Here is a 17,117-nt window from a genome sequence, read left to right on the forward strand (position 1 = left end):
CTTCCCGCCTCCCGCGCGAGGAGCCGCCATAGCAGGCGGCGCCGTGCGCGGAGAGGCAGGGGACGAGCTCGGTGCAATCCGCCTCCTCTCGGGCCGGCAGCGCTCCCCGCCGCCTTGGGGGGTTGAAGGGAGGTGCGAGTCAATTCCCTTCGCCGGGCCTTGGTTGCTGTGAGTCCCCGCGAAGTGGAAGATCGTGGTAAGAGTGACACTACGTGTGTAGGGCAAAGCTGCTCGTGTTCYCTAAAGGGAAATGTGGGAGACGACATGACTGGTAGTACTGACGATATTTAACAGCRGGCAATCAGCACGTGTGGCCAAATCCTGCTCAACAGTAGACACATTTTTTCCACATGTAATACGTGCTTATGCTTAACATTAAAACGTTTTCATAGCAAAGAGACAGGCAACGCACAGCCTTTGCATAGTTGGTGGGAGTATGCTTTATTGTAACCTACAACTTCAGAGAAAGGATGCTTATGTTGTAAGTGAAGTTATGTTGTAAGTTAATGATCAGCTTATCACCACACTCTCCGTAGTTCACCGCAGTTAAACATACGTGTATGGTGAAGGAGCCAACTGCTGCCAAAGGTAAAGAGCTCTAAAGATAAATGCAGCTCAACAAAATGAATGTACCTCCCCTCASATTTCATCCACTCTGGGAGAGGAAATGTAATGAGTACAGCCCATTTCAAAGCCAGGTGACAGCCTGAAAGACAGCCTAGGATACTGCATATTATGTTTCCCACTGGTWAGCTGCATAGTAGCAAAGCAAGTTGGACCATTTGGACTCCAAATCTCATCCGGGGTACAAAATCGCAAGTGCTTTTTGTTATTTCAGTGAAGCATTCACGCACACTGTTCAGGCTAGCTACAGAGATTATTTTAAGGGCTGAATGAGGGTCATAATACTCTGGATCTAACGGCGGTGGTGCAATCGACAACTCGGTTTTATCAATCGCAAGCCCGAGCAACTGAAACCTGACCAAAGGTGCTGTTAGGTAACTTGTGTCACGGCCTGCCCACCGGGGAATACACTGCCTGTCCTCGAACGACCCCATGAAGGGTCTGGCTGTGAACGGTAGTTATTTCAGAGCCGCCGACCCCTGACCGAGCAGCGGGTGCTGGCGGRGAGAGCCCCCAGCTCGGCGGGGAACGGCGTGCAGCAGTGCCCCGCACGGCCGTCAGCGGGCGCCCCGTCACCGCCGCCCGGTCACGCGGGCGCGGGGCACGCTGGCCACGCCCACGGGCCCTCCCGGCGGCCGCCCAGCTAACCCCGCGCGCAGCGCGGAGCCCTCCAACCACCGGCGGGCAGCGGGACGTCTTCCTTGAGAAGCATTTCGCTGCGCCAATGAGAAGCCGGCAGGGAGGAGGCGGGCCGAGAGGGGCGGYGGCGGCGATAGGCTGCGGCTGGGCTCCAATCAGCGCGCGCTAGGGGTGTCGGTAGTCGGGGCCGGAGCGGCGGGTGGTTTGGCTCGGGCGGTGCGCGGACATGGTGGGGTCCGAGGAGGCCGGGAGCGAGCCGTGGCGGGGCCGCTACTACCGGCTGGAGGAGGTGCAGAAGCACAACAACAGCCAGAGCACCTGGTTCATCCTGCATAACCGCATCTACGACGTCACCAAGTTCCTGGAGGAGGTGGGTGCCGCTGGTTCCCTCCCGTGGCCTCCCCCGCGCCGGGAGCCGGGCGGCCGCCCGGGGCGACGCCGCCGTCCCGGGCCTCGGGCGCTGCGGCTCTGGGCACGCCCAAGGCCTCCGCCGGCGATGGCGCGGGCGCGGCYGCCTTGGGGGCGGCTGGGCCGCTTCCGGGCAGCGGCGCTAGCGGGGGGCCGGAGGTGTTCCTCGCGGCGCCCCGCGTCCCGGGAGCCGRTCGCTTCCTTTCTCCGTTCCTGTGTTCTTGAAGCTTGGGCGCCGGCGGTTTCGAGTCCAGGAGCAGCAATACGATAACACTAACTCCCCTCGTCCCCTTACGCCTTCTGCTTTTATAAAAACCTGTGCTCTCCGAAGACTTTTCTTTTACTGTAGTCTTAGCATGCAGATCTTGAGCATGTAAYGCAGTAATGTGGAGCTGTTAAAGTTCAAGCTCTCCTAGAGTGCAGTGGTCTAGTTAAGTGCCTTCGCTTTTCCAGTTAACGATTGATACTGTTGATCAGAGCAGCTGATGTAATCATTGATAGTTGTCGTCAAGAAAGTAGCAGCTTAGTCTGCTACTTGGACTGCACCAATTAAAAACTTTCTTTGTGGAGATCTAGAGAAGCAGTATTTTTTTCAGTATTAAGTGTAACTGAGATTTATTCATGATGTACTGTTCCATTTTTTTGTGCTGTACTAACACAAGTTGTTTGGCAGTTCAACAAGCTGGTTTGGTGGCAGTTCAACAAGCTGSTTTGGGAAACTGATGGGCTGACTCTCTGGGATATTTTCATCCATCTCTATTCCTTGTCTCATTTATCATTTAGTTACATAATAGCCTGTCTTTGTGGGTAAGGCCATTTTAAGTGTAGAATCTCTGGAGAAGAATGGAGTTTTTCATGCAGTCTGATTATAAGTCTGAAATAGCTGTTCTTCCAAACTTGATCAGTTTTTATTGGTACAAAGCAATACTATGAGCTCTTCTACCAGGCTAAAAAAAAAAATCATAAAATACAATCTCTAGAGCTAACAAACTTCTGGTTTTAAATAGTTGCACAGACAARCTGACATCCTCTTCCTTCGTTATGAGTGATGAAGTTGATAAATACTAAGAGGTATTACCTTGTTCAGAGTTTTCCAAGGAAGGGTCTTCAGGAAAACTTTTGCCAGTTCAGTAACACRTCAAAAAAGCCTAGGCTATCTATCACCAGACTTGAGTAATTGGTTGTAGCTGTTATTGAGCAATAGTTGGGTGTCTGAAGCACTTGGTACATGTTGGTCAAATTCTGTCCTTACGCTACACAGCTTTTAATGTTGCCTTTGGAGCTGAAMCTTGAACATGAACTCTAATGTTCTGAGATAAATAAGATTGGATAGCATTTCTTTTTCCAGCACTTCTCAACAGTGTAGCTTCACTTCAAGCAAAGTTCTGGAGTATTACAGTATGTGTTGTGTTAGTGCACTCTAGGATGGAATCCTTGCATGAGAATACCTGATAGGGCAAGTATTTTTTTTTAATATACCTTTTCTTGAATACTTTTGATACCTGGTTAATTTGTGAAGTAATGTGGTAATGTTCTTGGGTCCCAGACACCTTGAGGGATTTATACATGATACAGATAAGGAGATACTGAAGTTTCCATAAACTGGAGTACTGTAAGTTGTTCCCAGTAAAGCATAGATAACACATGTGTTTTTATAGTGTTATTAGTGAAACTCCATGCTGCAATTCCTTGCAGGAGTAGAAAAGATTAAAATATTTCAAGAATTAAATGTAGGATGCTAAAAGTCTAGTAGTACTTCAGTGAGAGCACTGTTAAAGCATCTCCTCACTCCTACTGAGTGGATGTTGGTACTTAGAGCCTTGTCCTTAGGAAGCCAAGCTAAGAAAAGCTCCTTTGAAATACAGCTGAAGTGCTGGAGGAAAGAAGGATTTTGTACTTTGGCATCTTATCCTAAAGATTACCAAAGATGAGAACTCCAACAACTGCTTTTCTTAAAGCAGCAGATCTCAGGATCAAGTCTAGTGACTTGAATTTAATCTATGAATTTTCTCTATCAAAATATGCCCTGTAAGAGAGGAAATCCAGAGACCTCAGCTTCTGGAGTATAGTATCTGAAAGCTCTTGATGTGAAACAGTGTTCTTGAGTCAGGAAACTGATATCACCTTTTCAAGTCAAAGCCTGTTGGACCTGTACTACAGAAAACTTGAGAAATGTTTTCTTAGTTTCAGGTCCTACATTTTTTAAGAAAAATAGTTACTGGAAATGCATGTGTTGGGATCTTATGGTTGTAGTGACTATAGTATAGTTAATATAGATAATAAGAATAATACTAAATGATAATTGTCAGGTTAAGTATATTAGTTGATAATTGACTTGTTAGCTTAATAAAACAGTCTCGCTGTTCAGGCTCTGATGTCAATTTGATGAGCTAAACAAGAGTAGCTCTGCCTATAAAAACAAAAATAAAATCACTGGTGACCTGATCTGCTCCCCACTGTGGTGAGATTCTTCCCAATGCCTTTGTGGGAACTTGGTTGGATTCCTTAAACTATGCAGAGAAGCTAACATGAATAAGAACATGTCTTTACTTGCAAGAAATACAGCTTTCTAGAAACCAACTACCATATGTATTTAAAAGTCATCTAAAGTAGACTTTTTTTTTTTAGGTTCCTTTAGTCTTGAAAGTTTCTTCGGGAATACAATTCATATAGAGGAATATAATTGGCTAATGCCAATGTAGATTTTTTTCATGAGCTAGAGCTTTCATGGTGATCTGAACAGAGATTCAACAGCTCCCATAAGATGTGTTTTTTGGAAATGTTAATCAAATAAAAATACTATTAGATGCAGAAAAATACTGTTTCATTGTGTCAGAATAGCATGGTAAAATGTTTTCTCTATGTCATGATAAACTATGTTCATCTGATATGATGATATTTTGGGACAGCAGCATGACATTTCCTATGTTTAACTTATTAAGTCATTTACATCCAAAGGTGTCACAAGTAGCATGTTCTTTAATCTGTCAACAAATGAGTTTCAACTGCAAAACTCTAAGTTCCAAAGATTTAAATCAGTGTTGTCACTTCCTAAAATCATGATGAAGCCTGGAGGAGGGTTTGGGTGTTTTGAGGGGGAGAACCAGGAGTTCTTTGGTATTTCTTTGGGAAAACATTACAAGCTATAATTGTTTTGTAAGCAGGGAAGTGGGTGCCAAGCTACTGGACATTTCTCTAGCACTTCGTCTGAAATYCGAATGACCCTTTTCAAAAATAAAGGGTTATCGAACGCTACTCCTGAAATTCTCAGTGCAGGACTTCTGTCCTGTAATTCCAGTAGTTAAGATGCACTTTACACAAACTCTTCCTGCTGTATGAAAGTGTCCTTGAAGCAAATGAGTGTTGTCAGTCTTGCACAAAAATGCTAAGATTCTCAGGGTATTTCTGGCTCTGTTGCTTTTCCTTTYTGCTTCTGATTCTCTGTGGTGCAAATTGCCATACTTAGATTTGCAGACTACCACTGGCGGAGAGCTGTGCTCGTCTCCCTGAAAATCAAACGTGACCCTAGACTTAGTTTTCCCAGTATGGGATGTGGGGGACAGATTATGAATTAAGATAGTTACACTTTAATAGAGTCTTGAACTATGACACAAAGTTGCATGACTGTATGGAGAGGGAAGGGGTGGAGGAGAATGTGATAAATGTTCAGGATGAAGTAATTAGACTTTTGACCCAGGTGATGACTGAGTATGGCTGTGCAGTTGCATTGTCTGAAGTTTTTTCTAATGTGCTGCTTTTAGAACTGTTAAGCTAGTTTATACTAGAGACTTTTACTGTCTTTGCACAGATTTGTTATGCATATAACTTACTATATTCTTACACTGGGAATGTCCTAGAAATAAGCTAGACTAGGTTAATTAGAAAAAGCCTTTTCCTTTCCCTTGAGCCCCAATTTAACTAAAATGTTTTTCTAGGTATTTGTAATCAGCAGGATTTTGGTTTARGAGTGAGCGATCATCTGTGTACTCCATGGGCTTCTAGTTCCAGGGACTATCAAGAAGCTCTTTAATAAAGTAGAAGTTCTGGTAGCCAGCTTTGTGCACTCTGTGGAAGTGTAAACAAAGGCCCAGTATAACTAAACTTTGAGAGATTCACTGAACCATGGAAAGTGTTAAGTTTTTTTTTGATACCAGCATCATTTGTTGCTGTTCGTGAAGCGTTTCAGTTATTTCCTTTCATTAGTGGAGATGCAGTCTTYTCATGTGTTGCTCAAATACGTGCTAGTTGTTTGTAGGAGGGGGTTTGAGTTTGTATTTTTAAGTAGAGGTGTTGTCTAGGGAGAAAAGTAAGTTTTAGAGTACTTTTGTGCAAGCTTAGTAGGTTTCTAGTTACTAGTAACATGTGCTAAGTGGCTTAATGAGCTGGAAACTCCATATAGAGTTAGTTATCTCTACCTTAGTTTTGCTGATGTAGCTATATCCAGGTTGTGATGAAAGATTTCCCTCCTCCTACTGCCCTCTCTGGGCCTCATACAGCTGTGGTGGCAGAGGTCAGGGTGAGTGTCATTTGTGTCATTTGACTTCAGCTGCTCTGTGGTTGTCAGTGAGTGGGGGACTGATGGTCACACCTTCTCTGTGGTGGCACTGTCAGTCACATGGCTTTATAGGCAGAGGGATCTGGTCACTGATGAGACTAGGATTTAATAGGACAAAATTAATTTACAAAAAAGCCAAAGTGCTGCACTTAGGCTGTTCCTATAGCTGTGTGATTGCATTATCGTGGCACAAGAAAGGGATTTGGGAACAAATGAGTGTAGGATTTTTTCATAGGCAGCTGTCTGCAAGTAGTTTGTTAAGGCAGTCTGTGAAATGGCTGGTTTAATGTAGATGCAGTTATACTGGTAAGAATCCTCTTGCTTATATACTTGGAGGAACAAGTGTAAACTGTATGATCTTGACAGATTCCTGGAGTAACTGGTGTTTTATCTGTTGACTTGAGTAGGGTGCATAGTTCATGGCAGTGCATGAATATAAATATACATGCTGCTAATGCACTTTGAGTAGTGTAACTTTAGTTCATAGTGCTACTTGATGTCTTGTCTGTTAAGCAGAAAAGGCAAAACTCCTTGGAAAACTTGCTTAAGAAACTACATGACAATCCTTTTAGTGTAATATCTAATAGTTTGATACAGCACAGCTCAGGCCTGGGAGAATAGGATTTTTTTTTTTTTTTTTTCTGTTCTGGGGAACACATTTCTGTAGTGTGGTATTGAAGAATGTTGTTGATGGAATTCTTTGAAGACTTAGTTATGGCAGTATCTGGGAGGTGAGTTCAGTTTCTTGAATGTACTGTAAACTTCAGGGCCTTAAACTTGAATATTTCCTCAACTTTTGTGCTGTCCTTTCCCTGAACACTTCCCAGAAGGGATTCAAGGGCAGGATTTTGGTCAGCGTGCCACCATATCTGCATGTCCACTTGCGTAATCTTTATTCTGCACGCACTTTTTAAACATTTTTTGGCTCAGTTGCTGCACATAATCTCTCTTTTCTAGCAATTGCTTAATCTCTTTGCTTTTGCTTAGTCATAGTGGGGATCACCAGTGCTTCTAACTGTAAAGCTTGACTTTAGGAAAAATAAATAAATAAATAAATAAACCCACAGTGTTTGTAGTCTTTTTTTTTTTAAGAAAAACCTGCCTTTGAAAGGATTAATGCAAGTTTTACTGCTTTAGTGCTGTTGAAAACTACTAATAATGACATTTCTTGATTAGTATGAATAAGAATTACTTTGAAAGGGAAAGATTGCTGGGAGATAAATACAATATTTGAAGTAAATGCTAACTTGAATTCGTTAGGCTGGCAGAAATCTTTATGCCATTTTTTATCTACTGTTTGAGCACAGCCTTCCTGTTTATCTTGCTTGGAGCACAGTTGAACCTAAACAATAGGGTATTTGCATATTTTTATGATTCTAGGTTCCATTGTCAGAAGTGTTGAAAAACAGAATTCAGGTTCTGAAGGGGGTATTCACAAGCTTTAATAAGCAAAACTACTGTAACCTTTACTTTAGTTCTCTACTCCTCCCCATCCTCAATGCCTAATGCAGCATGATTAGCTTTCAGTAATCATAAGGTTGTGCATATTTGCCTACCCAGTGTGCTAGAGGGTCAGGCATGTTAATACTATCTTCTGTCATTTGTAAAGTGTCAGAACTTGCTTTGTGGCTGTCCTAATGCGAGGCAATATTACTAACATGTTTTCAGCTTGCTTATCTAATCGCTACTGCGGTTTCCAGAGTAGTTTCTCACTCCTAAGTTGAGTGACAAACTTCTTYGCATGTTACTTACAAGTAACTTATTTGGTGCTGAGAAAATTTATTGAACTAAGATTTATGTATTGCACTATATACTGAGTTATTTGATGTAATGGGATTGTGAAACTGCATGCAATCACAATGTATCCTGAGGAAGAGTAAAAGTCAACAGATAGCAAGGATCTAGATTAAAGAAATGGTAATGGGTAGAGGTATTAGGAGATGCKAGGACAGCTACTCTCCTTCCCATCTCGATGGTTTTAGTTGGCTATGGAATCTCAAGACCACACTGACAAAACCAATTTGTAAGCTAATTTAATGTCTTGCAAGAGTTCTCGGTTGTTCTTAAGCAGCTCCAAAGTAGCTGACTCACTAGATAAAAATCATACAATAATTTCTGTTGGAAAGGACCCTTATAGAGCCCAGTGCCCGGATCAAACTAGTGCTAATGTGAAAGTTAGCTTTGGTTCCTCAGGGCCTCACCTATGCAAGCTTTGCATGACTAAAAGTATGAAAATTTTGCAGGATTGCTGGCCAATTTGTTTGTGTTTGATCACCCTTCTTGTGTGTAGTTTTGTTATAACTGGTTGGAATGCTGCTTGCTGCAAGTGATACCTCTTGACTCTTATCCTTTTTGTATAAAGCTTTCTTTCTATGAAATACATAGACTTCCTGTAGAAGTGAGTGCAGCTTAATAATTGGGCCAACTGAAAGGTTGACTGATGATTGATGCCTGTTACATTATAAATGCTTCTCCAGCTGCTATGGGCAGTGCCTTATACTGATCAGTCACTGATGAAGCAGAGACCTAGTTTTTCTTTTTGACTTCTGAGCCCTGGAGTTATTTAAAGAGGCTTGCAGTTGCTTTAAAACAATTGCTTTTTGGAAGGCCAAACTTAAATTTTCAAATTGTGGAAATGGTGTGTGTGTGTGTGTTTTCTCCCCACTAACAACTTCGAAACTGATTAAAATTGCAGCACCCAGGAGGTGAAGAGGTCCTCAGGGAGCAAGCTGGAGGAGATGCTACTGAGAACTTTGAAGATGTTGGCCACTCCACAGATGCAAGGGCACTGTCAGAGACATTTATTGTTGGAGAGCTTCATCCAGTGAGTATCTAAGAGTACTGGTAGTTTGCTGCTTACAACAGTGTTCTTGTGTCTGGATGCCTCTGTGGTAATTTACCTTCAAAATGAAAAAGAGTTACTATCATGGCTGTATGCCACTCYTGCGATTCTTTGTGGTGGACCAGGACTGGAGATGGGTTCTGTCAATCTTCAGCAATTGTCTAGTGTGCCATAACAATGGTTGCATGTAGATTTTTCTTTGAAATGCATTTCGGCTTAGCTATTGAATAAACTGAGTATGAAATCATGTTGTTCCTGACCTGTGAGCTCTATAAGAAGACTGAAGAGTCTTATAACAACATAAGACATTGAAGATGATGTGTCAGAGTATGTCTAAGTCTAACGGCCTCTTTTCTGCTTTCATCACTATAAATATGTATGTCAGGTTTCCGTCTAGATCTACAAGTACAGTCTGGATCTCTGCATGTCTGTCTAGACAGATCTTTGCAGTAGCGGTTTTCATCTAGGCTGATGCTTTCTCAGTCTTCCCTGACTTSGACTCCCCCCTTTTGTATTGTGTCAATATGTTACATGCTTGATTTTTTTTTTTCCAAGGCTGTTCATCATCAGTTCCCACCAGTTCTTTTGCCAACTCCTTTTTTCCTGTTTTCCTTGCCGTTTCTTACGCTTTTAACAAGCACCTTTCTGCTGCCCCAGGCTTTAAAGGATTTATTTCTACCTATTAGCTACAGCAGTTTTTGCCTTGGCTTCCTCCTGACTTGCCTTTTCCTACATTCCCTTGCACGTTGGTGGCTGAAAAGTACTTGATAGCAACTTAGACTGCTAGTGTGCAGACTGTACTGCCTGTTGCTGCCTCTTCTGTTGTCTTCTGTTTTGTGTTTTTTTTTTTTTTTTTTCCTTGCCTTTGGGATAAATATCTTTGTTTTGAGTAGTGTGCTTCACAGTAAGATTTCTCATCCTGTATACATCTTAAGCCCTGTTTTGATAACTGTTACTGGTGTAGCCTCTCCTGATATGCACTCATGGATCATATGCATTTGTAGCCTAATAAACTTGTAATCTGTTTCTGCTGATGACTGATGTTACAGTTTTTGTTCTTAATTTGGCTACCAATCTTCAATTCTTATCAAACAGGCACCTGATATAAAGTAAGCAACTGTTGATAGTCTTATGTATGATTACAACACTATCAAGATGATATACTGCCTTTTTTGTAATGAATGTGCCTATTACCTGGAAAACTTAATGAGTTTATGGAAGAGCCATAGAATTAGAGACCTTTGTGCTGGACCAGTACTAGTTAGATAAGATTGGTCATGACGCTAGCAGACTAGGTAAACTGTACTATTGCAATCTATATGTAAGCTAAGGTTGTGTACTGCTTAGAGACAAAGGAAACACACATCGGCATAAGAAATAAAGAAATGAAATAACTCTTAACATATTTCACTATTCATTTCAAGGAAGTGATCTTGTTTGTAGCTCAGCATCATATGTTGACATTTCTGCCCTTTTGTAAATCTTTTTTTCTAAGAAGGAATAGATACACATCAACACAACAGAATTGTGAACTGAAGTTAGTGATAAATCAAATTTTGAATGCTTTGTTTTTTCCTCTCTAAGCATTTTTTCCTTATTTTCTTGCAGGATGATAGAGGGAAGCTTCAGAAACCAACAGTAAGTATTTTCCTGAAACGTTACATCATTGTTTCTTCTGAGTGTTAGAGGTAGTGTTTTTCTATGCAAAGTAGACCCACAAAGGCAAAAATAATTCAAGTTGATTTTAAAGGATAGTGTTTCAGGTCATAAATCTGTTGATCTGATTTAACAGTGAATTATTCCTGTTAGCTATACTGTTTTGCCCGTAAACTGTGTGGGTTTCAAAGTAAGAAGTGATTGTGAAGTAATGGCATTACATTTTGCCATTACATTTTAGCACTGTGTATCTTTCTTTCTCCCCTCCAAAATGCTTGTTTATCAATCCTGTTTATAAGTTTAACTTTTTCAACTGAACACTAGAAGACCATCGATTCTAGATTTTTTTGCTRTAACAATACATTGGTTAGATATATAGACAACAATAAATTGGTTAGTAACAATGCTCTGCTATATACAGAATACGGATGAATTTGTTATGTAATAGATTAGTTAACTAGCAACAGTGAAGCCTTTTCAAGGTAATGCCTATTTCAGTAGATGTTGCTGACGTTGTCCTGACAAKGTAGTACTGCACTGTCTTACACACTAACACTTTTTTCTCTTTTGAGATAAGGTTGTTTTGACACTTGGTGTTAAACTCATAAAACTGACATCTGTTAAAGGAGGAAGGGCAGCAGGGATTAGCTTGTACACCTGTTGCTACTTTGTTTATAGGGGATGTWGCTCAGGGCTGACTTAATAGCACAGCATTGTACTTGGAAAATGGTTAAACATAACTTGAAATGGAATATATTAGTAATAGGATCTTGCTTGTGCTCTTTGAGATTAACTTACTCATATTAAGCAATTTTACAGAAGTGATTGTTCTTGAAAGTAAAGGGAAGAAAGTTGGGAATAAACATTGAAATCTTCACTGTAATAGTTACACTTAATTAAGAAGTGGAAGCAACGTACTAATAATTAAGAAGTTGGATGGGAACAGGAATTCAGAGTGCCTTCCAAGAACAGCATCTGCTGTTCAGAGCAATTAGTATGTAAGCTGCAAAAATAGCAACCATAAATRCAACTGAGAAACGGATTGTCCTGTGCAAATTGTAATACCACCATCTCCTGACTATACCATGCTCAGGAAATCTGGTCAAACTATGGTCAATTGGAGTTCAGATGAATCATGATGACCTCTTCCTGTATTCTATTTGGTTTGTTCCCGTGTTTTGGCACTGGTGTGAGGCCATCTGCACTACATGTGTGTCTTCCAGCTTCCTTCTGGAGTGATAAGGACCCTTTTCTCCACAGGAAGTGTGGGCATAGCTGATAAGATAGTTTTGCCTTAGAGTGTGCTCTGGATGTGTAGCTTGGCAAGTTAGGCTCCCTGTACCCAAGCTTTCTAGCAACCTTCAGCAGGCTTGTGCTTTCAAATGTCCCCCTTTTGCTTGTGTTGTATTTAAAGTTGGCTTACACTTATACTGCTAAAAAAATCATTTTTACAAAGTGGCTGTGTTTTTCTCCTCCTTGAAGGAGGCATGAGGTTGGGGGAGGCCCTTTGCCCCTGTGGATAAGGCCAATCTGTTGCAGGAGGCGTTAGCCTTAGTAGTATGGGCGCAAGTTGTTCCACACTGGGCTCTAGGGTTAGACTTCTCTTTGAAGCAATCTACAAAACCAGTGCAGAGGTAATCATGAGCCTTACTCTTTAAAGATGGTATTTTTCAAACACTTGAATTATCATGTTTATGTGATAAAGCAGCTTGTTAAATCTGTATGAGAGGATCTGAGAAATCCTTTGCTCTAACTGAATTATAAATATTCTGGTTATCTATTTAGTGATAGATCTAGTCTTAATCCTTAGGCCTTTTAAATGTATTCAAATGAATAAATCTTCATATAAATTGTGTACATGTACCCAGCTAGGGGTAGGATTTTTGTAGTGTTCCTTTTACTGTGGAAATTGGAAAAATAAAATGGAAAGATATCAAAAACAGTAATAATTTAACTGAAATCCTTATGCAGACTGAAACATCATACTAAACACAAACTGAATTTTATAAAACTCATCTGGATGTCATTCAGTAGCTTGCTTCATGTAGGCTCCATATAAGAAATATTTCTGTGTTAATTTGGAGACAATTCAATTAGATCGTAGGCAAGCAAGCAATCTTTGTCTTTAAAGAACCCTCCCCCACCCCACAAACAAACCTCACACACAAAATAACTTCAATTTCGGAGTTTGTCCCTGTCCCCTTGACGCCCTCCCTTCAGGTGCTTATACACACTGATAAGATCCCCCCTCAGTCTTCTCTTCCCCAGGCTGAATAGGCCCAGCTCTCGCAGCCGTTCCTCATAGGGCAGATAAATCTGTGGATTGCTTCATTTGAAAAAGGTAGTAATTAGTCCCATTTAGTCAGTTTTGAGAAGCTCAGGGGCTGGTTAGGGACGAAGAAGAATGTCTGCCTGACATAAATTTCTGCTGTTTTGTCTTCCAGGAAACTCTTATTACCACTGAGCAGTCTGATTCCAGGTATAGTATGACTTCTGATGCCAAAGTTTAAGTGTCTTATGATAACATTTCTGAAGCTTAGAAATCCAAATAGTTTCCATCTGGTGGAAGCTTTGGTGTTAGAGAATACTGCATTACTATTATGTAGTACATAACATGTATGTTTATGCAGTAAAATTACTGTTATGCAGAGTCCAAATTGTCATCTCTGCATCATTTTGCAAGTGCTGCTTACTGTGGAGACTTTCTCATTAGTATGTASCACTCTCTACCGAATGGTTTATAGTGCCTAAGCCTTCATTTCCAGAGGCTACTGATGACTTAAGTAGAAGGCACTTGCTGCCATTGCTGACCTTTTTTTGTGACAAATCTAAGGAGATTAACAGTGTGTCAGAATGGGGGGGAAGTCTTAAATGCRTAAATTCCACCAAATCAAGCTTCATAAAGTAGTATCCTGCTGATAAACTCAATTGTCCCAACACTGAAACGTGAGGGCTTGCATGCCCCTTTGAGAGGTGAGCTTGGGTCCTTAAAAGTGTCATATGATGTTGTCTTTTAGAATAGCTTTTGAATGAATGATACTGTTTTGTGCAGTAAACCACAACTTTAAACAAATCTATAATCTTACTGTCCTCTGAGCAAGCTTGTTTTAATCTCCAATGTAAAGTGTGATAGTATAAGCTATTTTACTTGGTTAAAGTATCACTGTCCATCCAGTGTATTTTGCTATATTAACTTTGAAGAGTTTGGGGAAGGGGATGAAGCAGAAAGTGGTGTGTGTAACTTTGCTAACCAATGACTTAACCTTTTAAAATTTGCTGGTGACCATTTCTAAACTGATATTTCAAACTTCTTTCTAGTTCATGGTCCAACTGGGTGATCCCAGCAATCGCAGCTATTATTGCAGCCCTAATGTATCGTTCCTACATGTCAGAGTAAACGCCTTATGGAAAATTAATGCAAGAAGAGACTGACTTGGGAAAGAATATAAGCAAGCCTAACCCACTATGTTTCTGACAAGCCTGATGTCTGAAGAAAAATTCAGCTTTTTCAGAAAACTGAACAATTCTTTTCTGCTGYGCACTTTTCTGAATGTTGCTGTCTTATTTGCAGTTCTTAAGTGATTAAAAAGGCAGCATTTCTTTTTGTATAACAATTTTATTTTCTAATGAATTATTTGATAACTGTATTCATTTCTGTGCTAGAATATTTTGTAGGTGACACTATGATTCTGGTTATTTCTTTTTAATTTGTAAAATAGGTTTGTAGGACTTCTCTTGCATATGAATTTTACAGCTTTAAATGACTACCAAAACTTTATGTACATTCATCCATGTACACAACTTCACTTAACTTCAAAATTGTTTTCTTCAATATAGTATGTTTGAATTAAATGCTAATTAAAAAAAGCAGAATGGAGAAAGCTGAGTGGGGTTATAGGTATAGACAGCTGCCTGTAAGTGGTTATTAGGCCCTACCAACTGGGCTATAATGAGCTATAATCTTGCTTCCTAATGTCTATTCCTACAGCTGGTATAGGTCTTCCTACTGGCAAACTGCTGCCTTTGAGGAAACAAGCAAAATATTAATAATTGGTCCCAGTGTTCAGCCCAATTTTGGCCTAATGATGTCTATTTTGTGAGAAGTAACCATTTTACAAAAATAGAAAACAAGTGCTTTGTGAATTCCACTACAGATAATGTAACTACTACTAAATAATACTGTTCTTGCCAAGCACTTCAGGTGACTCTAGAACTTGTTCGGGAACATTTTGACTTGTATGAGATCTTCAATTTTGTCATGGTACCTTGTAAGGAAAAACTGATATATGGGAATCTCTTTCTGACTGTTCTATGATGTGCTCCTTGGTGCTTCACTATGAAGAGATGACTGTTTTCACTGCTAAATACAAGATAAAATTTTGCATTTTGTGGTGAGCATTTTTTAGCCATATGTAAATGATCATGAATAAAAGTTTAATTACTTACTCTTGCTTGACTTGAGTATACTCACTTCAAACTTTTTTTTCTGAGGTCTTTGAAAAGATGTTCTTGTTCTAATGAAGTGTTCCAGTACACTTGTTAGTGTATCCTGAAAGTTGAGATAAATTGCTTATAAAGACTGGGAAAGGGCAGTGTGCAACACAGCCTGGCTAACTGTTCCTATCCTGTCTAGGACAAACACCATAGCCTCAGCACCAGCTGGGGCCCTGTTAGCAGTGGTTTGGCCTCTCTGGCAGTCATCAGGGCTTGTGGTGTTATTCAAAGGGCCGCACTTTGGCGGCACTATGAAAGACGCATAGCTGTAGGTCCTATGTCAAGTCAAGGTGAAAGATACTGCACTGTGAACACTGGTTTGTGTGATTTTTGGTTTGGTTTTTGTTTTATTTAAAATAGGGCTGAGGAGGAAGAGTGTGATCTCAGGAGATTGACGCTATMTGTTGATTCTTGAAGCATAAAATGCCTATGTACGTCCAAGAYTCTGAATTACAAATGGAAATCCTTTACTGTTAAAGTAGTTGAGAATGAACTGGGTGTCTGTTAGTGGCTAGAATGCCTAAGAGCTCCCCGGGAGTCCATGTTCAAGCACAGTTCTATCCAGAAGCAATCCAGTRGGCACACTGGGGGACTTCCCACAATCTGAACCTAAAATGCAGTGAGTGGAAACAAGTGGGAGATATTTCAAAAAGTGCAACGTATTAAGATGTTAATGTAGATGTATGCAACTCATTCCTTGTAACTGGTTTAAGTTCCCTTCTCTCAGTGCTGATGTAAGCTGTTCCTCAGAGGTGAAGTTGACTGTTTTCAAGTTTTCACATGTACACTGATAAATGCAAAAGGCTAACAAGTTATTATTATTATTATTATTATTAAAGAAAGATTAGAGCTGCATTCTGTAGGGGATCCTACAGGAATTTTTGTGACCTTAACTTTTAATTATGAATATGAGGGGGGGGGAAACGTGCATAACTTTGAGGAATGGATTATGCTGTTGAGAAACTGAAGTGAATTAAGAATAGCCCATGTTTTTACTATCTGATGACAAAAAGAAATGAYGGAGACTTTTCCTCTCTAAACAAAATCCTTTGTCCCCAATTCACCTCTGAAGGTCTTTGCTCTAATTGGGAGTTCACTTAAATTTTTCCTAGGAGAAGCTTGTTTCTATGATTAATGCTTTAAATTAGATGTCTCCTTTTGTTGTTTGTGTGTGCAATCTCATAATGTTTATCCYCTCTGTATCCTCAAATAATGTACTTGAGTATTGTATTTTTGGCCTCAGTYCTCTGCTGCTCAAAAGAATGTATARTTGCAAGAGAKACCCTTTAAATGGAGGCAGTGTAGGCTTCCTYTTGCTTTATGTGGAGTAAAGCCACCCAACTTTTTCTCTGTAAAACCCTGTACTGTCTCTTTCTCTGTCTCGCTTGCTGTGGCACAATGGTCCAGTGCCTTTCTGCAGTACTGAATCCTCTGCTGCAATCAGGATTTTGCAGAGTGACAGACAGGAACTGGCAAGCTAGGTAAGAGTTTAGGCTAAATGGAAGTTGATCACAAATTTGTAAGTCATGTTACATCTTATTTAAGAGATAAAAAGATGAGAAGTTGCTTTTTTATTTTCTGAATGTTTGATTACTGAGATGAATGCTTATAAATTCTTGGCCATGTTGAACAAAACTATTGCTGTATTTTCTGCAAGGCTGTCAATGAATGTTAACTGAAACTGAGTGCAAAAGAACAAGCTATATCAAAGTATCATACAAAAGCACATATAGCATTAATAGTATTAAGGAACTTGTCTTGCATATAGGAAAGGCTTTCAGAAACASTACAGGAGAAAAACAGGAATGAGCTTCCTCTTCCCCCTATCTTTAGCTCTACTGACTGACCAGATCTGAACTGAGTCYAGTAACTGATGAATCATATCATTGAGTTTAATTC

At 40.3% G+C, this 17,117-nt stretch overlaps 1 protein-coding gene across 1 annotated transcript; it reads left to right on the forward strand.

Moving 5' to 3' along the window:
- Positions 1 to 1,418: 1,418 nt before the first annotated feature.
- Positions 1,419 to 15,169, forward strand: CYB5A (cytochrome b5 type A). The gene is made up of 5 exons (XM_085323743.1): positions 1,419 to 1,633; positions 8,922 to 9,050; positions 10,677 to 10,706; positions 13,169 to 13,203; positions 14,043 to 15,169. The coding sequence occupies exons 1-5, from the start codon at positions 1,490 to 1,492 to the stop codon at positions 14,119 to 14,121; spliced, it is 417 nt and encodes a 138-aa protein (XP_085179869.1). The 5' UTR covers positions 1,419 to 1,489; the 3' UTR covers positions 14,122 to 15,169.
- The last annotated feature ends 1,948 nt before the right edge of the window (positions 15,170 to 17,117 follow it).

This window comes from Rhea americana, unplaced genomic scaffold (genome assembly GCF_003343005.1).
Source record: "Rhea americana isolate MKP2758 unplaced genomic scaffold, rheAme1 scaffold_87, whole genome shotgun sequence".
NCBI classification, from domain to species: Eukaryota; Metazoa; Chordata; class Aves; order Rheiformes; family Rheidae; genus Rhea; species Rhea americana.